At 38.6% G+C, this 25,512-nt stretch overlaps 3 protein-coding genes and 1 long non-coding RNA gene across 11 annotated transcripts; 3 read left to right on the top strand and 1 right to left on the bottom strand.

The window, feature by feature from the left end:
- Positions 1 to 1,186: 1,186 nt before the first annotated feature.
- On the top strand, positions 1,187 to 8,579 carry LOC124873474 (putative ferric-chelate reductase 1). 5 transcript variants are annotated; one of them, XM_047374148.1, is made up of 13 exons: positions 1,187 to 1,320; positions 1,629 to 1,824; positions 3,146 to 3,294; positions 4,276 to 4,367; positions 4,443 to 4,806; positions 4,886 to 4,939; positions 5,049 to 5,111; positions 6,626 to 6,709; positions 6,806 to 6,897; positions 6,996 to 7,054; positions 7,703 to 7,867; positions 7,967 to 8,004; positions 8,113 to 8,579. In XM_047374148.1, the coding sequence occupies exons 2-13, from the start codon at positions 1,629 to 1,631 to the stop codon at positions 8,227 to 8,229; spliced, it is 1,473 nt and encodes a 490-aa protein (XP_047230104.1). In that variant the 5' UTR covers positions 1,187 to 1,320; the 3' UTR covers positions 8,230 to 8,579. The 5 variants fall into 5 exon arrangements, with proteins under 5 accessions (XP_047230104.1, XP_047230107.1, XP_047230108.1 ...); XM_047374151.1 differs by having other exon boundaries at positions 1,229 to 1,320; positions 1,652 to 1,824; XM_047374152.1 differs by lacking the exon at positions 1,187 to 1,320 and adding an exon at positions 1,329 to 1,499 and having other exon boundaries at positions 4,443 to 4,626.
- Positions 8,580 to 8,734: 155 nt separating this feature from the next.
- On the top strand, positions 8,735 to 11,705 carry LOC124874015. The gene is made up of 2 exons (XR_007039688.1): positions 8,735 to 11,322; positions 11,456 to 11,705. It is a non-coding gene; the product is annotated as an uncharacterized LOC124874015 (long non-coding RNA).
- Positions 11,706 to 11,874: 169 nt separating this feature from the next.
- LOC124874014 (torsin-1A-interacting protein 1-like) lies at positions 11,875 to 18,196 on the bottom strand. 2 transcript variants are annotated; one of them, XM_047375142.1, is made up of 8 exons: positions 17,984 to 18,196; positions 16,658 to 16,777; positions 16,387 to 16,560; positions 14,264 to 14,368; positions 13,989 to 14,120; positions 13,768 to 13,893; positions 13,635 to 13,688; positions 11,875 to 13,547 (listed from the first exon to the last, which is right to left on the bottom strand). In XM_047375142.1, the coding sequence occupies exons 1-8, from the start codon at positions 18,048 to 18,050 to the stop codon at positions 12,757 to 12,759; spliced, it is 1,569 nt and encodes a 522-aa protein (XP_047231098.1). In that variant the 5' UTR covers positions 18,051 to 18,196; the 3' UTR covers positions 11,875 to 12,756. The 2 variants fall into 2 exon arrangements, with proteins under 2 accessions (XP_047231098.1, XP_047231099.1); XM_047375143.1 differs by having other exon boundaries at positions 13,989 to 14,117.
- Positions 18,197 to 18,225: 29 nt separating this feature from the next.
- Positions 18,226 to 23,877, top strand: LOC124874013 (torsin-1A-interacting protein 2-like). 3 transcript variants are annotated; one of them, XM_047375140.1, is made up of 11 exons: positions 18,226 to 18,356; positions 18,960 to 19,061; positions 19,319 to 19,453; positions 19,565 to 19,699; positions 20,173 to 20,259; positions 20,372 to 20,434; positions 20,562 to 20,666; positions 21,519 to 21,656; positions 21,839 to 21,943; positions 22,276 to 22,434; positions 22,567 to 23,877. In XM_047375140.1, the coding sequence occupies exons 2-11, from the start codon at positions 18,986 to 18,988 to the stop codon at positions 23,361 to 23,363; spliced, it is 1,800 nt and encodes a 599-aa protein (XP_047231096.1). In that variant the 5' UTR covers positions 18,226 to 18,356; positions 18,960 to 18,985; the 3' UTR covers positions 23,364 to 23,877. The 3 variants fall into 3 exon arrangements, with proteins under 3 accessions (XP_047231096.1, XP_047231095.1, XP_047231097.1); XM_047375139.1 differs by having other exon boundaries at positions 20,562 to 20,696; XM_047375141.1 differs by lacking the exon at positions 21,839 to 21,943 and having other exon boundaries at positions 20,562 to 20,696.
- Positions 23,878 to 25,512: the final 1,635 nt, after the last annotated feature.

Below are 25,512 nucleotides of genomic sequence, written 5' to 3'. Positions count from 1 at the left end.
TGAAACTGGTATCTAATGAATAAAGGGTGTTTAAAAACCACCCTTTAAATAAAGCTTGTGTTAACTTTAAAAACAACACCGAACACATCATTAGCTGAACAGCTAGTCTCCTAGTGCTTAACTGAGTTTTCTCAACACAAACAAAAGTCATTAAATGAACATTATTTAGATTATTTAACTCTATATTCTTCTCTGCCCACGGTGCAGCGGAGTAGCTCTCGCTACCTGGACAGACATTTTGATGTCCTCTAGACTGTGTCAACAATAAAAAAAAATTATTTCAGTCTCTCTTTGAGGTGGTCAAGCTGCTGCTACACGCTAATGCAAGTAAAGAAGACCTGTAGGATGATTAAACCTCCAGCTGAGATTCATGTAATAATGGCGAAACATAATACATGGTGCTATACTGCAATTATTTTGTGTCATATTGTTCTTAAATTTTAGGTTATTGAACCAAATGATAAGATGACTGTCAAGGAAGCTGAAGGAAGAGAGAACGAAGGCAACTGAGAGATTTGAGAATATTAAACTGTAAACACTGTTTTTCATAAAAGCATCTTAAAATATAAAAAGACATTTTCATTGCCTGTGACATGTTTCTCCAGTCCATTTTGTGTTTTACCAGGGCAGTTAAATGTTCACAAGTATTTTCCAAGCACCTCACTGATTTTTATTTATAAAATTATGTGGAATACTAAAAAGTTTACCTTTCATGTATCATGTTGTTCTTTGTTTAAGTGCCAACCGTTCTAATTGGAGAACCTGAGGGTTATTTTTCTGTGGCTGTAGGAAATCTGTACATGAGATTTTCGGGGGAAGATATACTGATGTTTAACGTTAACCTTTTTTATTAGTTTTTCTTTTACTTCAATCAATGGTACAACGTGATTATGGTGAATCACAATTCCCTGGGATGGTGACTCAACTTTTATCTGTTGTGTTTTGTTAACATTACTTAGACTGACCTCCAATATAAATTCCTCAGTTTGTTTAATTGGCACAGTAACATAAGGTGGACTTTGTACCCACAGAGTCTGTTGGACTTACAAAAACAGTTTCCTTGATAGATCAGAGCAAACAAGGAACAGCGGGTATTTTTTATCATGTAATAAAGTGTAATCATTTATCAGATATAAGCAGTTAATGGGTTATGTATAATGTGTTCCTGTTGCTGAGGGCAGGTAAGCGGCTCGTTGAGGATTCCTCAATCACTGTGTTGTTGCACGGCTTTACAGCACACAGCATACCTTACTGTCCTGGAAGAGGGATCTGTTTGTTTCCAAGACTTGCTTCAACTTTCTTCTACTTCTCTTAAAAACAGTATGGCTATTTTGTCTCACTGAAGTTTAAAAATGTTTCTGACTGTTTCAAGCTTTTATGTGGAGGTTTATTGTGTTATTATGATGAATATAATATTATTTTAATTGAAAGAAAGTAGAGAGTTATTGACTGTCTGCTTATTTTTGTTAACATAAAACATGACTTTGGATCTACAAAAAGTAGGTCAAACTTAAAGTAATTTATTACAATAAACAATTGTAATTTGATGTACAATAATTGTACATCAGTGTTATTTAAGCAATCTGTGATTTACAGGTCTGTTACATGTTAATAACTACATTTTATAGATGTGGTGGTGGATTTTTGTCAGCCTTAACTTCATCTCCAAGCTGCATGGGTATTCACATGGCAACTTCCCAGAGGCGTGTGACTCAATGAGACCTCTGCATGGTCCTGGTGGTACCGGGACTCCTCCTCAGACGTCAGAACCCCCTTTTATGGTTAGCAACCGGCTTGGCAGTAATGTTGGAGACCCAATTACAGGTAAACAAAGACAGCTGAATGTGTTCTAAAGGCATGTTTTTGACACCTATCTTTCTATAAATTATTTTTACATACAGTGTATTGAACTTTTTCCCATCCCTTTATATCAGGTTTCAACCAAAAACTTCAAAGAATTTTATTGTGACTTTACCTGATTACATTGGCCAACACCAGGTGATGCACAATTGCAAAGTGGAAGGAAAATAAAACATAGTGTATTTATTTTTTTTACAAATAATAGTCAGAAGATTGTGATGTGCATTTCTACTCAGTGCACCTGAGTCACTAATATTTAGAGGTTTTTGAGAGAATGGCTCTACCAGCTTTGCACGTCTTCTTCCTGTCTTTGCAGAACAGCACAAACTTAGTCAAATTTTATGGAGATTAAATAAAGAGTGTCTGTTAATACTGGTTTTACATTTTGCCAGAGTTTCTTAATTGGATTTAGTTCTGGACTTTGACTGGGTCATTTTACCACATGATAATGTTTTGATTTAAATCATTCACTTGTAGCTTCTTCCACTCATTGCTAAGTTCCCTAAATAGCTTGTGTAAAGCTTCTTCTTGACCCTCCTTCATTAAGGTCAGATTTTTGGAGTGCAGGACTAATAGTAGTCCTGCCAACAGATTCTCCCATCTGAGCTTTGAATCTCTTCCAGAGTTACCATGGGCCTCTTGGCTGCTTCTCCAAGTAATGCTCTCCTTGTATGTCCTGTCAGTTTAAGTGAATTGCCATATCTTTGTAGGTATGCAGTTTTACCATAGTGTTTAAGTTTTCAGATCAAGGACTAAACAGTGCTTTGTGAGACATCGCAGGCTTGAGAGATTGTTTTACAATCTAACCCTGCTTTAAATTTCTACACAACTTTCCCCGTTTTGTTTGCTGTCTTCCTTGGTCTTTATAATGCTGTTAGTTTATTAATATTCTCTAACTATTGAGCCCTTCTAAGAACAGCTGGATAAGCAGAGATTACATGGCATTTAGGTGGACTCTACTTAGTAATTAGATCACTTCAGAAGGCAGTTGGTTGTACTGGATTGTATTTAGAGTATGAAAATATAGGCAGCAGAGCACAAATGCACACCACACTTTTCAGATTTGTATTTGTTTGTAAAACCATGTACCATTTTTCTTCCACAAAACATTCATGCCGTAATTTGGGTTGGTATTTCACATAAAGTCCCACTAAAATTCAATTAAGGTTGTTGTTGTGATGTGTCAAAATGTGAACAAGTTATTCTTTTCTAGGCACTGTGCATTCTTACGTAGATATTCATCGTCTTTCTTAATCATTCGTCCATGATAAATCTTACTTTCCAGTTTCCCTCCAGAGCAAGCACTCCGTCCCATTTATTGGATTTATGTTGGAAGCTCGTGAACTGAGTTTAAATGGTGAAGGTCCCCCACTTGGAAAATTTATCATTACTAACTCTGGCGAATCTCGACTCCTGAGATGTGGCAATTCAGAGGTAAGCTAGGCCAGTTCATACTGATTGCACTTAATATGCTCATGCAGCATTCATATCTTCTCTGTAATATTGAAGGAAATCACTTCAGGTAATTCAATTCAATTCAAATTCAAAAATACTTTATTAATCCCAAAGGGAAATTAAATGTTGTAGCTCAATATGAGGGTTTCCTCATAGAGCCGTTGTAGATGCTGATGGCTGTGGGCAGGAAGGATCTCCTGTAGCGCTCCGTCTTACAGCAGATCTGAAGAAGCCTCTGACTGAAGACACTCTGTTGTTGTAGGACAGTCTCATGAAGAGGATGCTCAGGGTTCTCCATAATGTTCTTCATTTTATGAAGAATCCTTCTTTCCACAATGATCTCCAGAGGTTCCAGAGGAGTCCCCAGATCAGAACCAGCCTTCTTTATCAGCTTGTTGAGCTTTTTTAAGTCCCTAGCTCTGATGCTGCTTCCCCAGCAGATGATAGCAGAAGAGATCACACTTTCCACAACAGACTTATAGAAGATATGCAGCATCTTGCTGCAAACACCGAAGGTCCTGAGCTTCCTCAAGAAGTACAGTCTGCTCTGTCCCTTCTTGTAGATGTCTTCACAGTTGCATCTCCACTCCAGTCTGTTGTCCAGGTGAACACCGAGATATTTATACTCCTCCACCACCTCCACTTCTTCTCCCATGATATAAATAGTTTTTGACTTATTCCTGTTTCTCTTAAAATCTACAATCATCTCCTTTGTTTTAGTCACGTTCAAAATGAGATGATTGTTTCCACACCATGCCACAAAGCGGTCCACCACCATCCTGTACTCAGCTTCTTGTCCATCTCTGATCCACCCCACGACTGCAGAATCATCCGAGTATTTCTGCAGATGACAGGAGTCTGTCTTGTACTGGACGTCTGAGGTGTACAGAGTGAAGAGGAATGGTGAGAGTACAGTCCCCTGTGGTAATGTTTTTTTTTTATCTTTATCACTCTTCCTAGGGTTCAGCTGTGAGTAACACTGACAATAGGGAAAAGAGGTTGATCAATGTAAACTGGACTGCAGAGGGAGACGAACGTGATATCATCTTCAGGTAAATTTTTTACAGTTGTATAGTTTACATTAAAAGCTTTTAAGGGCAGTTACTATTTCAGGCTTCATCCTACAGGGCCACTTTCTGTCAAATGTATAGAAAGTGCTGGGAACGTGTTAATGTAATAGTCCTCAGACCCATGAGCACTCCAAAACCAGAGGCAACAACTGCAGCAGCAACAACAACTACAACCCAAATGACTACAACAATGCAAGTTTATACAACACAAGCTTCAACTAATGCAGAAAATGACACTAATGTAGCAGTAACAACAACTACAACCCAAATGACTACAACAATGCAAGTTTATACAACACAACCTTCAACTAATGCAGAAAATGACACTAATGTAGCAGTAACAACAACTACAACCCAAATGACTACAACAATGCAAGTTTATACAACACAAGCTTCAACTAATGCAGAAAATGACACTAAGGTAAATTTGATTCTCCAACACTGTGTCAAAATGAATGTGTAAACTAGTATTTTTGCTGACTTTTTCTTTTTTACTCTAGATAGGGGACATTGTAATGATGTGCTTGAACAGTGTTTTTGTGGATATGAAAATGGTATGTGAACTACCAGATGTAACTATTGAAATAAATAAAATGTATTCATGTTGCGTTGTTCTTCTGAAGATACCTTATAATACATACAAGTGTCACTGTGTCTCATCAGCAAATATCCAACATAATTATGGCTGTACATCCCAGAAGATCCTCCAATCATTACTTACTGAAGGTAAGACATTAAGTGAAGGATTGTCGCTGGAGGTTGTTACTGTTTCTAGATGCATTAAATGTTAATGTTTGCAATGTTTCCAATGAATATCTTGTGTGTTGTTAGTTGCTCTAAATCTGGGACTATAATGAGAAATACTGCCACCAACAAAAAATGCTTTTATGAGTGTGATTTACATGAACTTGAGATGAAAAGATTATCTAAATTCTGCCAAATTGCAAATAGTTATTTCATACATTACTGTGCATTTATGGTTCTTTTGTATTTTAATTCCAGGCATCTAGTTTTCAATGTGATATTTTAAAACCTTTTTAAATCTATAAGTTTTTATGGATTTTTTATGTTGTTCTTGTTTTTTTTATCCTTTTTCTGAGTTTGGGTGATTTTTCCACCTAATCTTGTTCCGTGTAACTGATCACTACAACATATTGTGCAATTTGTGATTTAAAAAGAAATCAGACAAGTGAACAAATGCAGGACAAAAGATGCCTTACTGTGGTCCGAAATTTGCTGCTGTGTCACCTCACTCAGAACCAGCTTTGGACCTTGGCATATGCGGCTTTTACAACCTCCTGTCTCAGCTTGTAACTTATGAGGTAATCGTTTCCTGTTGTAGGGCCGTTTTTTTCTGGCCGAGGCTAATAGGGAGATGTCCTAAATTTGGATCACACAAATTAGATATGAAGTAGGAAAAAAGTTATCAAGGAATCTCACCAAGTGCATGTCACAAGTGTGGAGGAAAACAAGACAAAATTAGCAGGAACTTAATGCAATATTAGACAAAAAAAAAAAAAAAAGAGTGCTGCCAAAAATTTTTATGTAACCGAGTCTTTAGAAGGTTATCAATCAGGTTTAAAATACATCTGGAGTTTATTCTTGGTTCTTTGTTCTGTGTCTCTCTTAGACTCTTAGACTTTTTTTGTCTGATAGCACTCAGACACCTGCCCTGAAGCCCCAGAATGTGCCACTAGCTAATCACAAATTAGAGAGGAAATTTGAGAGGTTGCTGTAGACAGGCAATAGGGAAAAAGGCAAATATTTTTTCCATTCACACTTATTTAAGCTCAGAGATGTAGAAGGATTGAATGCAAAACAAGCTGTAGGTAAGATACTTTGGTTGGAGCTGATTTCCCATACAAAGTCTGACACTTAATCTTATAAGGCAGAAAATAACAAATTTGACATGTATTGACAAGCAACTGAAGTAACAGCTTTTGGTCATGGCATTTAAAGGTTATCAAAACCTTTTATATCTAAACTGAAGATGACACTAGGATGGGATAAAAACGCGCTTCAGCTTAGTGGAATGGTCCTGCATTTTTTTCACATAATGTATCAAAGCAGTGACGAGTTTGTGAAAGGTCAGATCTGATCTGTTCGTGTGTAAAACAGCATCTTGGGGTCTATAACAACAAGTAATTTCAAGGCTTTTTACAAATCTATGTGAAAAACATGCATTAGCCAAATGATTTCACATTTAGTAATATAAAATGTGTTTATTTCTTTGTTTATAGAGTTTCAGGATTGTGGGCAGCTCATTCTGTATTTTGTCTTCTTTGTCGTCATTAATCTTACTTTGTCTTTGCAACCCCCTCAATGTGAGTACTAATCATTGGTGTAGAGCAGTAAAAATATAAAGAAATTTCTTGATCATAAACAGTTTCTTTTTGTTTGTACAAATGTGCATATTTCAGGGTATTTACATTGGTCTTGTAACCACAGTGCTGCTGATTGGTTTCATAGAGTGGGTCATTGCTGTGCTGCCGTTTGGACCCAGCCATGAACTGTGAGTTAAAGTCTTTTTCCTGCACAAAACATGTTCACTTTGACTTTATCTTGGACATGCACCAGCTAACTTGTCTTTGTTTTATTTCTTTGTTTAAGAAATGAACACTGTGAACTTGCTCTTCGGGTGTGTTTTCCCTTCCACCACCTTTTCACAAGTAAGACTTACTTTATCTAAATGAGTTTATTTTAAACGTTGGACACTTGCATCAATTTGTATCAATTGCCAGCATAAAAATACAGTTTTACATTCATGTAGCTGGTAAATCATTGACGATGAATCACAGCAGCCTTCAAATCATTAGCACCGTGGCAAAGTTGTGTAAAACAGCTTAAAATAAATACATCCTATTGCAGGAGCTAATCTAACAATAAAATATTATAAAGAAAAATGCCAAATGTATTCAGGTGGAAGAATGATTAAACATTAGGAAATAATTAATGGTTAACAAAATCACCAGTGACATAGTCCCCTGTCGATTCCTTTAAAATTAATGTAACTGAAGAATATGACTGTACTAAGTTATCTATGACTTTCCTTTTTCTTTGGGATGTAAATGTAATGTGACATTGAGGCCAATTTTTCTTAGCCTGTCTTCAAAATGGGAACCACAAGAAAACATCCCATTATGGTAGCTTCTCTTGCTATTTCTACCATGGTGAAAGGGCTATTTAGAAGTGCCGCTCCAATTGTGCTTCTAATGTGTTGTTAGCAAATGTTTTTAATTTAAAAGCAAAATAACAATATTACTTTTTACCTAAACCTATTTATTGCTTTGTTTTGATTTTAAAATTTCTACACACAGATGCTTTTCTCCATGTTAAAATCAAGGGCTTGATTGATGAATGGGTAGAAACCAGGAGAGAGTTGTGGTTTGTACTGATTGCTCAAACAGTGCTGATTGGCCTGACTATAGTCTGGGATATTTTGCTCTGTAACAACAAGAGAGCCTTACTGCAGATCGTAAAAGGTGATTAATTTGTCTTTAACTTTAAAAGTTTTAATAATATATTGCCTGGTGTAAGATGCACATGAAAATATTCATCTTTCATTCCATGTTCTGTCACAGATAAGTCCAAACATCATCAGGGTCATCAAATAATTACGGTAAATCTGAAAGTATAAATGAGTGTGTGCTGCTTTGAAGACTATCTGTATCCTAACAAATTTTGCGGCACAGTATTAATGTTTTTTATGTGTGTTTCTGGATTTCAGGACCGTTGCTCTGCAGTCACAGTGACTGTTACAGTCATCTCAGAAATCCTCGTGGTTGGAATCACATCTCTGTCTGTAGCTATCATTGTTGGACTATTTCTGATGCAGAAGAATTAGCGAATGGTACAGTGCCAGTGAGATTTATTTACAGCCCTAGTAAAGAAGTCTAAAGAAAACCTCAAATAAATTCATCATTGAGAGCAGTGTAATAATCTTATACTGAAAATGTAGCTGCAGTTCTCTAACAGTGATTTCTTTTTAACTTCCCTTACCATCCTGCTTATTGTAAGTGGTGGCAGGATAATGTTGACTCCTTGTGCAGCCTTCTTTGGACTGTTCAGATTCAGTCAGTCAGTAATTTTCTACCGCTTATTCCATAGTGGGTCACAGGGGAGCTGGTGCCTATCTCCAGCAGTCTATGGGTGAGAGGCAGGGTACACCCTGGACAGGTCGCCAGTCCATCACAGGGCAACACACAAACAACCATGCACACACTCATTCATACACCTAAGGGCAATTTAGAGTTACCAATTAACCTAACAGGCATGTCTTTGGGCTGTGGGAGGAAGCCGGAGTACCCGGTGAGAACCCACGCATGCACAGGGAGAACATGCAAACTCCATGCAGAAAGACCCCAGGCTGGGAATCAAACCCAGGACCTTCTTGCTGCAAGGCAACAGTGCTACCAACTGCGCCACCGTGCAGCCCTGTTGCAGCAACTGTTCAGATTATTTAACATTTTTAATCATAGTTCTGACAGTAGTTTAGATGAGTAGCATTTTGTTAGCTATTTTCTGCTGTGAAGATCGATACAATCTGTCTTACTTAAATTGCATGTTCTCTTGTCTTGCCCATTTTGAAGAGAGGCTATAAGAATTGAACCACTGTATCAAATCGTGTTTATAGCGCAGGCAACATAAAGTCATGAGCTACTAATTAAACTTCCCAGACTCTGATCAACTTACAGAAGTAAAGTTTAAATTAGATGTTTTTTCTCCCAAAGTTTAAAAGGTTTGATGTTTCTAAATTCTTCAGTAAATGTATTCTACTTCAACAACAATTCACTAATTCAGGACTTGTACACGTCTTTACCTGGTGTGCCAATAAATATGGCTAATGCAGAGTACATTCAAAAGATATTTGTGTAAAAATTCTTATTTCCTACTGCTGAAAGGTTTTAAGAATTTTAAAGGTTAATAAAAATATTCATATCATACAGCCTGAACTGAAATGCTAAAAGCTCTCAAACTGCAGACTGTTTCCACAAGGTACTCTGCTGTTTTTTTCTCTCTAAAGGGAGTGGAAGCCAGTAGGTCGGCTCTTATCAGTTAGGACTGCAGTAGTTCATTATGGATCACTAGTAAAATATTTGCTTTGCTTAAAGTATAGCTTTATAAATGTGTATAACCTTGGGCCAAGCACAACCAGCAATCCCAAAGGGATGGTTTCCCTCACCAAGGTCAATGTTTTAAAGGAAGTGATGATGCCTCATGGTAAGCATGCAATAGCTGACTAAGTCACTCATAAATCTTTAAAATAATGCAAATTGTGGAGCAGTTATTACAGCCTGAAGGAATGAATTGCGAGGTTAAATTTAATTCAAGTGCATATTGTGAAATAGATTTATTAACTGTTCACCCACCCTGTTGTACCTATAACTGAACCTCTTTAGTGCTTTGTTTAATTCTTCCAAAAATCAGATCAATGTACATGTATGTTTGTTTCTTACATAAAATACTTTTTTTACTTAAAAATACAAGGGTAGTGTTTTCATTCTCATTTTGTTAGAAACCATTATCTGAATGCATGCTCGATAATTCACTCAATTATTAGCCTTAGGTAACACAGAAGGAACCATTTTGTGAACTTTTTTCAACTTCCAAATTTCTCACAGTGTGTGTGTGTGTGTGATACCCTGTAAATGATTGATCTGCTGCCTTGTCACAAAGCCTTTAGTTCCTGGTTTCCGGGCTGAACTGTTTCCTTATTTTTTATTACACATAGTGAACCAAAAATTCTCCTTTTGTGTTAAAGTCTAATATCAATAGAGGAAGCCTTAAATTCTAATTGCTAATCTAAAGCTGCATCTCAATCAGCGAGAACATATTTGAAAGGTTTGTTTATTTCATTGGCTTAATTCAAAAAGCAAAACTCATGTTTGTTTCTCTTAATTTGGATGATTATGTCTTATAGCTTATAAAAACCCCAAATTTAGTTTGTCAGGAAACTAGTATATTATATTAGCCCAATGAAAAATGTTTTTTATGCTGCTGATTTGTCTACTGTTTTGTATGCAGTCACTGACACCCTTTTGAAAAGGAAATTGTTAAAGAAGATGCCGGAAACTCAATGGTGTATCCAATAATATTAATGGAAAGTTAAGTGGAAGGAAAAAAGGTGCACAAGAAGCTGGAATAATCCCAGCCTTTTGAGGACTGTGAAGTAATCAGAGCTTAAGCTGCAACCATACACAGGCATACCCAGGACATGGACTACAACAGTTGTTTTCTTTGTGTTAAGCCACTACTGAACGGGAGACAAAGTTAGAAGCGTCTTACTTGGAATTAGCGACTGAACTTTTACTCAGTAGTCCAATGTCCTCTTTCCAGATAAAGGAAATGTTTGCATTTAATGTGAAAATTGAGGTCCCAGAATCTGGAGGAAGAGCGGAGAAGCACAGAATCCACATTGCTTGAGGTCCAGTTTCCACATTGATTTTGTGAGAACTGCTGCTGTTGGTCCACTGTGTCTTTATCAAGTCCACAGTCAACTCAACCGTCTATCAGGACATTTTACAGCACTTTACTTCACCTGCCTTGCCCACTGATGGTGGTCAGTGGGCCCGGTGGCGCCAATTGTATGGCCCCACTTTTGTGAGTTTGCCCCAGGGCAGCTGTGGCTACAATGTAGCTTACCACAGTGTGTGAATAGGTGGATGACTGATTGTAGTGTAAAGTGCTTTGGTGTCCTTTTGCCATACATTGCAGTAAGCTCACATTTAGGCTTTTAAGAACCTGCTTTTTTCATTTGAGGAACATCACAAAACCTAAATCATGATGTCAAGTGAAGTTGAGATGATAATTTATGCTTTCTTGGCATAAAACCTGGCTTGTTTTCAGGTTGTCCAAAACTCTGCTGCAAGACCACCGTCTCATTCAGAGGAACTCATTTAACACCTGTTTAAAAATCGCTACACAGGCTGCCAATCAGGTATAGGTTTCATTTTAAAATTTGTGTTATAACCTTCAGAGCTTTACATTGACAGACTCCTTTCTCTATTTCTGATTTGATTCAAATATGGTCTGAAGTCATCGAATCTAAACCTTTTATTGGTCTCCTCCAGACCTTGAGACCGATGTTTCCAAGCTGTCCACAACAGCCGATCTGCCTCTGGAGCCTAGTCTCTGTAAACACTTTTAAAAAAGTATCTAAAGACATTTTTATTCCATGAGTTTTTATTAAATGTATTTATGATTGCATCGTTTTCTGTATTACACATTGCTGTTTATTTTGTTCGGTTACTCTTATTGTGAAGTTTTTTGTTGCATCGGTCATTGAAAATGTGCTAAATAAATTAACGTTGTGATTTCTTAGTAGCTGTAAGCCATAATCATCCAATTCCCAAAATACTTGAAACATATCGCTCTCTGTGTAATAAATCTATTCACAACTTTCCCTTTTTCAGCTAAATTAGTGAAACAATTTAACTATTGATAATATTGTAATTTACTGAGATGCAGCTGTAGAGTTAAAACAACTCCCTTAATATCAAAATAATCTTTATTAAAAACATTCAAACACTCTTATAAGTAATACAAAGAAAAACTGATCTCTGACAAATGATACAACAGGACATGTCTTACTGGTACAGACTCATCATGGATGTTCTGGTTATTAAATAGTTCTTGTGTATTTAAGGCACATTTAGTGTCTGACATATTCAGTCAAAAATATTTGTACAAATAAATCCTGTCACATAAACCTGCAGGGTTTCTTTTTTAATTAACATCAACAAAGTTTTCATCCTTTTGAAATCCAGCATACAGTATATACACAGCAATTAAAAACAATGCAAATCTTAGAAGCACGTCAACAAAATACATTTTAAGATGAAAAAACAGAAGAAATATATGTATTTTTGTAAAAGCCAGTATTCTGGAAAAGGGGAACGCTCAAAGCAAACACAGACATGTTCAGTACACACCGGTGACAAACAAAGTGGCTTCTCTGGATGCCCTGTCAGCTCCTCTCTGAGATTCGAAATCTAAAACATACAGATCCACAGAAAATTTAACATTTGTTAGTTTCAAAGACAAGCTGAGTTTTATCCCTGCTGTGGGAAAAGTGCTTTGGAGGAAGGGAAAGAACACAAAAACTGCAATAAATTGTTTCTTAGGCTAAAACTGATTGGAAAAAATCCTGTATATGTCAAAGATGTTTTTGTTAAATCTGTTCTTCAAATAAAAAACATCTTGACGACACACAAAACTGCAACTTCAGTAGGATTCCTATCACTGTCAGAGCTTTTAATGCATCCTTCAAATATTTTAAATGAAGCCTGTGTGGAAAACGTGTCTCAGAAGACACGTCTCTGTGGAATTTATGGTGGGAGTTGCCACATCAATGCATCCCTAAAAACTTGTTTCATGGGCATCCCTCCTGCTCCACCTCCTCCTCCAACACCACAGGAAGAACCACATGGGAGATGCGGCTCCACAGTCCACTAAACTTGTCAACATCCATTTCATTGAAGTCGGCTTCACTCTCGGAGTTCACCAGCTTTTCCTTAATATAGTTAAGGACCATCTCCTCCACCTCAATCAGGCTCATCTCACTGCTGATCTCATCTTGAGGAAGCAAAACTGTGAACAACAGGAACACCTGCTTGTAAGCGGCAGTCTCGTGGTCACAGTAACGATAAAAAATGAGGGTGGAGCCTGGAGGCAGCTCCTCAACGCGGTGGATGACCGCCACTGGTTTATCTCCTTCGAAAGCTGCCTGGAGCTGGTTGTCGATGTCCAGCTTTACTGTATCGCTGTCCTGACCGGCTTTACTCGCCCCGTCAAGGTGGAGAACCGAGCCGTTGCGGGCAGACGAGTAGATGGAGGCCATGTCCTGAGCCAAGCACTGCAGAGTCCTCTCTGCTTTGTGGCCTGCTACAAGGATCAGACTCGCTGGCTCTGTTGGGTCAGCGGTTTTAAGGTGCTTCTCCAAGTGGACCTTGGTTCTCTCCCACAGCACAGCTCTCTGACTCGGGAACTGAGACTGGAGAAGTGACAAGCCGTTGGAAAACTTTCCTGACATCCCTTCTCGGGGTTGTTGCCCTCCTCCTCCTCCTGCTTTACTTTGGAGCACAGGGAGGATCCTGTAAGCTAGCAGGGTGGCAGAACTGAGCAGCACCAAGAAAACCAAGCGCCATAAATACCAAACAAAACCTGCAATGATAGAACATTTTAAATTCATGGCAGTAAACAGTGTAGAAATATAAGCTCGTATATAATGTTAATTAATCTTTATATTACCTCTACAGGAATTTTCAGAACTTATCTTGTTCCCAGCAGTTTTTGTTGCTGCAGCTAAGAAAGAAAAGTCTGGTGTCAGTATGAAAAACTTTATGATGTCATCAGATGTTCTTCTTTGTTTAAGCTAAGATACCTTGTTTTTTCAGATAATTTGCTGGAATGTTGTTTACAAATGGTCTCGCTGGGTACATTTCCTCTGACGTTGGATATGCTCTCTGGGGAATTTGGTTAGCTCTGGGTACATTCAGTGACAATGAGGCTTCGTTTTGAAGTAAAAGGAAAAAAAAAGGCAATTTAACATGTGCTCAATGCAACTTTGTTGAGTTAAACTTCCCAATAGAAAACATTTAGTACCTGCACTCCTGGCTTTTACCTCTGGTTTTCTGTTATACTCATCCATGCTGGTGATCGGAACGTCAGGTCTTTTCTCTGGTGGTCTGATATGTGAATGAGCCTTGGTGTGCGATGGAGGTGCTTTACTTTCTGCTTTAAATGAAAACAAGCAAAAATCTGTTTAGGATCATGATTGTTCCTCTCAAAATTTAATATTGACCCTTAGATAAAGATATAAAATTATTTTTTTCATCCTGCCATCTTTAAAATTGACTTAAATTACAAAATTTTCCAACCTTTTCTAGATCTCATTCCCTGCGATTCCTCTTGTGGAGGGTCCCTTATCTGGGAGGGTTTATGGAGGACGACACGAGGGGAAAAATTGACATCTTCGAAGTTGTCTGTTTTACAAAAAAAACAGTAAATCTATTAAAATGAGAAATCCAATGACAGACTAAGTATCTTGATAAGAATATAACTGTAGAAAATGTAAAGATCCTTAGTACACCTGGAAATACTTGTCAACTTTGTTATATGGAGTAGCTGTTTTCCCAGAGCAAACCACATTTACAGAGTGGAAAAATGTGTTGACTTATCTCTGGTATCAGAAAAGAGAAATGAAGGAGACACCAGCACCTGCTTCAGTGGATACACATTTCAAACAAACAAACACACAAACAAACACACACACACACACACACACTTGTTTTGCTATATGTAGTGAGGACCATGTGTTGACTCCCATTGACTTCCATTGATTTTCAGTCATTTTCAACCCTTTCTATGCCCTAACCCTGACAATAACCCTAAACCTAACCATTACCAGTGCTTACCTAACCCTAACCTTAACCTAAAGTCAATTCACACCTTAGTCCTAAACCTAACTGTTAGCAAAATAGGTCGTGAGGACCAGCAAAATGTCCTCACTTTGGTACAAATGGTCCTCAATTTGATGGTGAAATCGGGAAATTGGTTCTCACTGTGATGCCAAGACAGGAACACACACACACTCACACACAAACACACACACACAATCTCAAACTTGGACTCATCAGACCAAAGCACAGATTTCCACTGGTCTAATGTCCATTCCTTGTGTTCTTTAGCCCAAACAAGTCTCTTCTGCTTGTTTCCTGTCCTCAGCAGTGGTTTCCTAGCAGCTATTTTACCATGAAGGCCTGATTCACACAGTCTCCTCTTAACAGTTGTTCTAGAGATGTGTCTGCTGCTAGAACTCTGTGTGGCATTGACCTGTTCTCTAATCTGAGCTGCTGTTAACCTGCGATTTCTGAGGCTGGTGACTCGGATGAACTTATCGTCCGCAGCAGAGGTGACTCTTGGTCTTCCTTTCCTGGGGCGGTCCTCATGTGAGCCAGTTTCTTTGTAGCGCTTGATGGTTTTTGCGACTGCACTTGGGAACACTTTCAACGTTTTCCCAATTGTTCGGACTGACTGACCTTCATTTCTTAAAGTAATGATGGCCACTCGTTTTTCTTTACTTAGCTGCTTTTTTCTTGCCATAATACAAATTCTAACAGTCTATTCAGTAGGACTATCAGCTGTGTACTGTATCCACCTCCTGCACAACACAACTGATGGTCCCAACCCCATTTATAAGGCTTGAAATCCCACTTATTAAACCTGACAGGGCACACCTGTGAAATGAAAACCATTTCAGTTGACTACCTCTTGAAGCTCATCAACAGAATGCCAAGAGTGTGCGGAGCAGTAATCAAAGCAAAAGGTGGCTACTTTGAAGAACCTAGAATATAAGACATATTTTCAGTTGTTTCACACTTTTTTGTTCAGTATATAATTCCACATGTGTTAATTCATAGTTTTGATGCTTTCAGTGTGAAGCTACAATATTCATAGTCATGAAAATAAAGAAAACTCTTTGAATGAGAAGGTGTGTCCAAACTTTTGGTCTGTACTGTATATATATATTCGTACTCGCCGTCCTCAACCTCTCGGCCCACAGGCCGAAACGACAGTCAGAGACCTGTCCCAAACCCGAAGGCGCAGGGATGCGACCCTCTCATCCACTGGGGTAAACCCCAAAACGAGAAGGCTGAGCTGGGGGGCAACAAGCATTTGGGGTTGGCCCGGCGCGTTCCTGGGAGGAGCAACCCAGCCACCAGGCACTCTCCAACGAGTCCCGACCCCAGGCCTGGCTCTCTCTCTCTCTGTCTTTCCCTCCCCGCACATTAATCCTGTCTCGGATTTGTAATTGATGTAAAAACTGATGGGTCAATGGATATAATAATAAAAATGAACATTTATAGTCCAAATAGCTCTGAAGGCACATTTTTGTCTTGTGTCCTTCCTGATGGGTCTTGCTTTTCAAATATTTGATAATGTACTGACCGAATGATGATTTATTCAACAGCGAGGTGTTTTTATTATTTGTAGCCCTAACCTTTGTATATATTCGGGCGACTGGTTTCTTTCAATGGATTGTCAGCTGCCTCCATTTCCACGTCCTTGTCGTTCTCATCTTCTTTGTCCGATTCCTGGACCTCCATGTTATCGTCATTAAGGTTGTCACCATCTCCTTCCCCAGTGTCCAACCGGTGCTTCTTGGTTGGAGACTCTGTTAACAAAAAATGAAAGCCACAATTGAGCAGTGTAATTAAAGGTGATTTTATTTACTCTATCTGAAGGAAAAAATGTAAATCAGAGCATCCTACCTTCATCATCCAAACCATTCTCCACACTTTTTGCACCTTTAACTGCAGAGGATGATTGATGTTCTGATGTCTTTCTGGTCCGTTTTAGAGGACCCCTGGGGGTCGGCTCAACGCTTAGTACTGTAGAGGAAAAAGAAAAAAGTTACACTGCTGAATGGCCCCTCTTATTGTTTAGCAATGGCTTCAACAAGACCTATGAGGGTCACGTGCTTTTTTTATCTTTAATTTAGCTGCCAGGTCTAATATCCATGCATCCCATTTCCTAGTACATCCAACTCTTATTAGACTTTTCAAAGCACTACTCATTTTATTCAGGAATAACAGAGCAAATTATCCCAAACAAACAGTCTTTAGTATCTGCTCCCATAAAGGTAGGCAATAACTGTATACAAGTTGCCTTTTTCCGCTTATATTTGAGATTCTATGTACAAACCAAATGTAAAAACGACAAGATTAAGATTTTGTTATAACAAGTCATAAACGTTTTACTACTAATAATACATTTTATTATATTTATAATAATTATAACTGGTAATCATGTAAATATCTGGTTTTAATTTAATGGTCACAGAATAATAAGAGTATAAAGAGAAAATGTTAAATTATCAAATACATAGCTGCAGAAATACATTGATTTGTTAGGGTTACTATTACTGTAATAATAATAATAATAATAATAATAGGGATTTATAATATTATGTAATGAAGATGACAGTAATATTAGTTTTCCTTCCTTACTCCCCCCTCCCATGTTTGGTCTCTTGACAGGTGCCACTTTGAGTGAATAAATAACTCTACTCACTTCACCTCTTCGTGGATAAAATAAACTTCTTTTTAAAGCGCAAAAACAAAACCGAAAATGAAATTTAAAAATCGTACATAATAGTTAAGTTAATCTTAACACAGTTTATGGGCCCAGCGACGATTCCATATTTTAATAAATACATAACATGATGTAAATAGGTAATTCCAACGTTAATGTAACTCTATGCGTTACATTAACGCTCAGCTTGGACTCCTGCTTTACTTGCACTGCCATACTTGCACAATGATCACCTGCACTGTTGTATTGCTCTTGCATCTTATACTGCTCTATTACTCTCACTCACTTAAAACTGTGCACATATATTTATATTATATTGTAGATATGTTTATACTGTTTAATTTGTATTGTATTGCACCGACTACACCAAAAACAAATTCCTTGTATGTCCAAAAACGTACTTGGCAATAAAGCTTTTCTGATTCTGATTCTGATTTAACTTTCAACTACAGTAGAGATATAAAGCTAAGCTAGCTAATGAGCATCACTGTCAGTTTGCTCACCTTTCCCCTGTCTTGTCGACCGTCTCAGGGGGCCCGAGGCTGTATTTGTAGCAGTCTTGGGATCCATTGCTGATATCAAATCGACCTAGTGTCGCCAAAAATCAACAGAAATTTAAACAAAAAGATGAAACATCCTGACATAAAACAGATCGCAGGTTGTGCGCAAATTTCCCCTTTTTGTTGCTGGGGAAGCGTTTCAGGTCGGGACTTATTGAGTTCTAGAATTTTAACAGTCTTCCGCTCTGGAAACAACGGCACTGCTGTAGGTTCCGCCTTTGCAGTTAAACAGCTGAAAGTGAATCTGTCAACTAAAAGGATAAAGAAGCTCCCTACTCCACGGAGATGTTATCGGTGGTGTCTTTTCTATGATCTGGTAATCGTGAATAATATATACGTTTTGCTTACTTGTTTTTTATTGCACAGCGGGGTTTTCTAATTCATAGAAGTTTCTGTTTTTGACTAAATCAGTTAGCTAACACTAGCTAGCAATTTAGCCCAAGCTACCTGGGTCATGTAATTTGTCTGGTTAATTCGCCTTCTAGTTGGCAACAGTTACCTATAGTATTTCTGATTTATGTCCAGAAAGCCTTGTTTCAAACCCGATGAGCAAACTGAATGATTGCAGTTTTATTCGCGGTTTGCTAGCAGTTCATTTACCACTACCGTGAGTTAGCTATCAGATATTATGGCGTAATTATCCCCGCGAAATGTGAGCAAAAATTGTTCCGTTTATGTTAGCTGTTGTATTTCATTAATTTATCCTTAAAGGGTACAAATAAGCACACTTCAGAGCTTGTGAAGACTTCCTTATTGGGTTACTTTGGCAGGTGCAATGCTTTACAACGTCACTTTGAACTTTAACCATTTGGTGACAGTGTGTACAAAAGCCAGGATTTTTCACGTGTCTCAGCAGGAAAAATCAAGCGATAACATATACTTGTTTTTTTTGGGTTTTTTTTGTTATCAAATCCCGCAGTGAGTGAAGAGGCACCATCTACAAACATGGAACAGGAACAGGAACCGAAACCAGGTTGTCAGCAGCCAGATGATTCTGGAAAATCCACTGTCAAACTACCAGGTATCATTTTTACTGGTTTAGTGTATTTATAAAATGTTGTCAGCTGTGTTTTACTGTAATATTCTTGTTTAGAGCTGTGATTTAGATATTCACCTCTATTTGAATCAGCACTTGCAAGGCAAAATATTAATAAGTGTAGCCTAAGTTATATTCTGATTCAACAATAATCTAATTTGCCATGTCTAGGAGAAAATAACATTGTACTCCTTAAGCTTAAGTAAAGAAGCGCAAACATTTGGGCAACTGTTTTAATTCAGGAGAAGACCTCCCCAGGAATGAAACGGAACAGAAACCAGCAACTTCAAAAACAGCAGGCAGCAACGAAGAGTGTGTTGTAGATAAACCTGGGATAAATGAAGAACCTGCAGCCACAAACAGTGATGTAGGAGAAGGTTGGTTTTATCCACTTAAAACTTCCTTTACTATTAAAGTTATGGGTTTGAACTGGATGTCTCTCTCTGTTTCTGTTAAACATTTTTTCTCATCATTATTTGTGGCCTCAGCATTCAAAGATCAGAGGAAAGAAACCCCACCACGGAAACAGTCCACTGAGCAAAGGGAGGATGTTGAACCCATTGGTCCTACTCCTAAAGAGGCTGCTGAATCCAAAGTTTCAAAAGATACTGAAATCCTGGAAGGTAATCATCTCCTTGTATATTGTTTTTGCTTCAATTTTACTTTTGACATGTCTCTGGAAACCCTGTAAATAGGCACACTTGACAATTTTCGAATGCATTACAGTTTAGCGCAATAATTTCCAGACTTTTAAAAAGTTATACAAATTTTTGGCCCTAAAAAGTCCAAACTTTGTCATAAATTCAATTTGGATGTTTGTCCTCTCACCGATTTTTGCCAGAGTTTATGAGAAAGTCTTTGGCAGCATTCATTTGTTCTGCTATTTGTAGATTTGCAACATAACTGGACTGCAAACGTGACAAAAAACTGTACAACATCCGTTAATCTGTGTTGGCAGTTGAAATTAAATTGTGCAATATGATTATGGTCTGTGTTCTCAAATCATTCAGTGAGTATTATTTTAACTGGTTCAAGGTATTTGCATATTATTGACCCCCAGTGTTACTTAATATCCTTTTTTTCTTTTTTTTTTCAGATCTCAAATACGATGATAAAGAACAGCTGGAGTATGTGAGGAAACTAGGTGATTGTGGTCCAGATGGAGATCAGAAAGCTTTTGAAGGTAAAGTATTGAACAAGTAACAGTTCATTGGGTGTGCACTAAGTATGTGCCTCTATTAACTGTACTATTAAAAAAACCAATAATGTGCTTCATGTTATCCACACTAATACAGCCACACCTACAGACAAGGAGACTACAAAGACCTCTAAGGCTGACGAGGTACCAGAAGATGGGGGTAAGGAATTCGAACTTTAACGGCTCTGATCATATTTAAATCAGGAAAAATAGGGTTTCTTTGTCTTGACAAATTTAACTTGTGGTCAAAATATAACTTCTACAGTCGTATATGCTTTGTTTTGCAGATGCAGATTCTGCTAACTGTGATAGCCTCGACAAGAACTCTGGACAACAAGCCGATGATGAAAGTCAAGACGATTCCACAGGAGACTGGAATGAGAAATCAGCCGGTGAATGTCTCTGTCCAAGTGTTACCACAGGTTCTTATTTGTCACTGTGCTCTCTATTTTCTATGTGCTATGACTGTCTAGATAGGCTCTAGATCAATTCACCTAGTTTCGCCAGTTTGTACATCCATTTTGTACCCAAGCATATTTATTTTGTCGTTCCTTACATCTATATTGTGCCTGTAAACAGACCTTTTTGTGCCCATCTGCTTAAACCATGGTGTAACAGTTTTTTTTTAAATCTGTTGTTGGGTATGTTGATGATTTAAGGAGGTTATTAAACCTAAAATCTTGTATTTCACCGTATTTCCATTGATTGTGGTTTGCATACCCATATACATCAATTGACTTTTATGAAATATGACAAAATTGGGACCTTGATCAAACTAAAATCAATCTAAGTGACCTCCGGCTGGTAGATACCGGAGCCATAAAACTATGTTTTCTTACAGTAGACAATGGGAGAGTAGAGAATAAATTTCAATCATCAAAGTGGGAAATTAACATCCCCCTGGGGGGTACGAATGGACATAAGATTGGAATAAAACGTACCACCTTCCATTTAACTCCTGAAAAAGTTGGGTGCGCCAAAAGACAAAACCACAAAATGGTGACCTGCACAAGTGCTGGTCCAGTTAGGCCCGTTAGGCAGATCTAACTAGTGTGATTTATTTATAGTGAAGATTATTGTCATCACAAATCTGCTGAAGACTTGGTACCAACCGATCAGGAGAAGGAATTTAAACTAATGTGAACATATTTGGACCTGAAATAAAAACAGAATTTGTTTCACATGATAAATTTAAACTGATCAGAATATAACTTGATGGATCATTCATTTGTTTTGTTTTGCAGATGCAGAATCAGAAAAAGTCGATCATTCACTAAAAATGGACAAGAAAACCAATCGCCATTCCAAAGGAGAGCCATTAGAGAATGAGAAGCCAGTCAGCACTACACCTGACAAATGTCCTAGTCGAAGTGTGACATCAGGTCCTTTTTTAGCCCATACTCTCTATTTTTAATGTGTTTTTTTCCTGGAAGATCCAACAGTTCGTCTCTAGTAGGATATATAAGCATTTGTATTTGTTTAGCCATATCATTTCTTTGACTTGACAAGTTAAAAATATGATCATTTAAATCGAGATTACACTGTTTTTTATTTTGCATTGCAGATGCAGACTTAGCTAAAGGGGATTATTTACTGACTAGAGAGAAAAAGCCTGGCCAACAAGCAAGAGAGGCAAATAACGCAGCAGCAGATGAACATTTCAGTCCAGGTGCTACAACGGGTTTTTATTTCCTGCTGTATTTCATATTGACTGTCCTGGAAGAGTTGACTTTAGACCTGTATTAGGTCTCACATTCACTTAGTCTGTAACTTTTCACTTATAATAAAGCTGAACCTAGAGATTACACTTTGCAAATACTCGCAAGCAACAAAGATGATGCTTTAGATAAATTTAAAGCTCCGATCAGTAAAGAACCTGAAGCTGTCCAAGACAAAAAAGAGTGAATCTGAAGGACGCCTATCTTATCTCTATAAAAAACCTTATGTTTACAATCTTTGGTTTGAAATTGAAATCTATCTCTCTTTTTATAATCTGGTCAGGTGTGCCAAGAACCTCACAAATGTCTCAAGAGGAACCTCCAAAGGAAGACATAGAAAAACAAATGAAAAAGATGAGGAAAAAAGAAAAAGCAGATGTTGAAACCATCGGTCCTACAACTACACAGGCTGAACTGTCAGAAGAAACTGGAATTCTTGGAGGTAATTGAGTGATTATTCCACATGTAGTACTTACCTCGTAGCTAAACCTGTTATTTTGTGTTATTATTAGAAAGTATTGCTTAGTAATCGTAAGAAATACTTTGTAAGAGACATCTTACCAACTCTTCACAGGAAGTAAAAGGGTCTTCATGGCAGTGGTTGTGGTGGTACTTGTTGCCATCTTGACGCAGCATTTCCTCCAATCTAAATCTCCACCTCAGAAGAATGATTTGCGACAAGTGGAAGTCTTCCTCAAGCGGATGGAAGAAGTAAAAACGAGGTTTCCTAATCAGCGTGCCGAGCTCTGGAGCAGGAGTGAAATCCACCTTAAGAGGCACCTCCAGACCAGCCAACCTGCAGAGCCGGTGAGCCTGATTCTGACTTCAGGCTTTAAGGCCGAGAAGACCATGCGCTGCCTGGCTCGGGACGTGGCCTCCGCCTTCTCCACCGCCCTCAATGCCTCCGTCCTCCACATCGACGGAGCCAGCAAAGCCGGCCAAGACAGCGATCAGGTCAAACTGGACATTGACAGAAACCTCGAAGGAGCTTTCCAGGGAGACAAACCTGTAGCCGTTATTCACCGCCTGGAAGAGCTGCCTCCGGGCTCCACACTCATTTTCTACCGCTACTGTGACCACGAGAACGCCGCCTACAAGAAGACTTTTCTGATCTTCACAGTGCTGCTGGGTGACGAAGAGGAGATCCAAGACAAGATTCGCTTGAGCGTTGTGGAGGAGATGGTGGACGACCACCTGCAGAAGAGATTTCTGTCTCACAGCCACCCGGTATCTTTTGACAGGATGGATCTCAACAAGTACGGTGGACTGTGGAGCCGCATTTCTCATCTCATCCTGCCGGTGGCGGCAGAGGAAAGAATAGAGCATGAAGGATGCAAGAGGACTCAACTCTGTCCTGAGCTTTGGGTGTGAGCGCTGAATTAGGACACATCTGTAAGACCTCTTACTGGGATATTTATTCTGCTCTTAGCAGTGATTTTAAAGATCCAATAGTTTCTTACAAGAATTTTATTGATACCGAGTTGCATCAATATTTAGACTCATTTGTAAGAGGGATGTCTGTAAGAATTTCATTCTTTATGAAGAAGTCTTTGACAAAAAGGCTTATGCACTTTATTATTTTAATCATTTGATTAAGTTATAGGTGGGTTGCAAAAGGTTATTATCTGGATTTTGCAGCAGTGGGATTTTAACTGCTACATTTTAAAGACACTCAATTTCAGACTTGTAATTCATCTTTACTTAACTATCACAGAACACTTAGCTGGCTGAGCTTTTTTAAGCATCACAACACAAGGTTTCTAATTTTTGATTCGTCTGTGACTTACATCTGAATGGCACCATGTGCCTTAAAGTAAGCCTCTAATGTACAAATATGAGTTAAATGTGCCTTAAAATACAAATAAACCATTTTTTTAATTTTAAATGCCTGTTTTGTTGTCTCTGATGTGAAAACCTTACAGCACTAGAGGCAGGTCCCTAGAGTCTGGAAAGGTCTTGAAATGGTATTTTCCTGGTCAAAATAAGTTTGGAAAAGGATTTGTATTTTCAGATTGTATTTCCTATTTCACTGTCTAAATGTTGCACTTATCCATCACCCATCTTTCTCTCCATTCATCTCTATGCATCTACAGGTCCTTCTCAAAATATTAGCATATTGTGATAAAGCTCATTATTTTCCATAATGTCATGATGAAAATTTAACATTCATATATTTTAGATTCATTGCACACTAACTGAAATATTTCAGGTCTTTTATTGTCTTAATACGGATGATTTTGGCATACAGCTCATGAAAACCCAAAATTCCTATCTCACAAAATTAGCATATCATTAAAAGGGTCTCTAAACGAGCTATGAACCTAATCATCTGAATCAACGAGTTAACTCTAAACACCTGCAAAAGATTCCTGAGGCCTTTAAAACTCCCAGCCTGGTTCATCACTCAAAACCCCAATCATGGATAAGACTGCCGACCTGACTGCTGTCCAGAAGGCCACTATTGACACCCTCAAGCAAGAGGGTAAGACACAGAAAGAAATTTCTGAACCAATAGGCTGTTCCCAGAGTGCTGTATCAAGGCACCTCAGTGGGAAGTCTGTGGGAAGGAAAAAGTGTGGCAGAAAACGCTGCACAACGAGAAGAGGTGACCGGACCCTGAGGAAGATTGTGGAGAAGGGCCGATTCCAGACTTTGGGGGACCTGCGGAAGCAGTGGACTGAGTCTGGAGTAGAAACATCCAGAGCCACCGTGCACAGGCGTGTGCAGGAAATGGGCTACAGGTGCCGCATTCCCCAGGTCAAGCCGCTTTTGAACCAGAAACAGCGGCAGAAGCGCCGGACCTGGGCTACAGAGAAGCAGCACTGGACTGTTGCTCAGTGGTCCAAAGTACTTTTTTCAGATGAAAGCAAATTCTGCATGTCATTCGGAAATCAAGGTCCCAGAGTCTGGAGGAAGACTGGGGAGAAGGAAATGCCAAAATGCCAGAAGTCCAGTGTCAAGTACCCACAGTCAGTGATGGTCTGGGGTGCCGTGTCAGCTGCTGGTGTTGGTCCACTGTGTTTTATCAAGGGCAGGGTCAATGCAGCTAGCTATCAGGAGATTTTGGAGCACTTCATGCTTCCATCTGCTGAAAAGCTTTATGGAGATGAAGATTTCATTTTTCAGCACGACCTGGCACCTGCTCACAGTGCCAAAGCCACTGGTAAATTGTTTACTGACCATGGTATCACTGTGCTCAATTGGCCTGCCAACTCTCCTGACCTGAACCCCATAGAGAATCTGTGGAATATTGTGAAGAGAACGTTGAGAGACTCAAGACCCAACACTCTGGATGAGCTAAAGGCCGCTATCGAAGCATCCTGGGCCTCCATAAGACCTCAGCAGTGCCACAGGCTGATTGCCTCCATGCCACGCCGCATTGAAGCAGTCATTTCTGCAAAAGGATTCCCGACCAAGTATTGAGTGCATAACTGTACATGATTATTTGAAGGTTGACGTTTTTTGTATTAAAAACACTTTTCTTTTATTGGTCGGATGAAATATGCTAATTTTGTGAGAT

Source organism: Girardinichthys multiradiatus, chromosome 9 (assembly GCF_021462225.1).
Source record: "Girardinichthys multiradiatus isolate DD_20200921_A chromosome 9, DD_fGirMul_XY1, whole genome shotgun sequence".
In the NCBI taxonomy this organism is placed as follows: domain Eukaryota; kingdom Metazoa; phylum Chordata; class Actinopteri; order Cyprinodontiformes; family Goodeidae; genus Girardinichthys; species Girardinichthys multiradiatus.
This window is presented reverse-complemented; position numbering and strand designations above follow the sequence as displayed.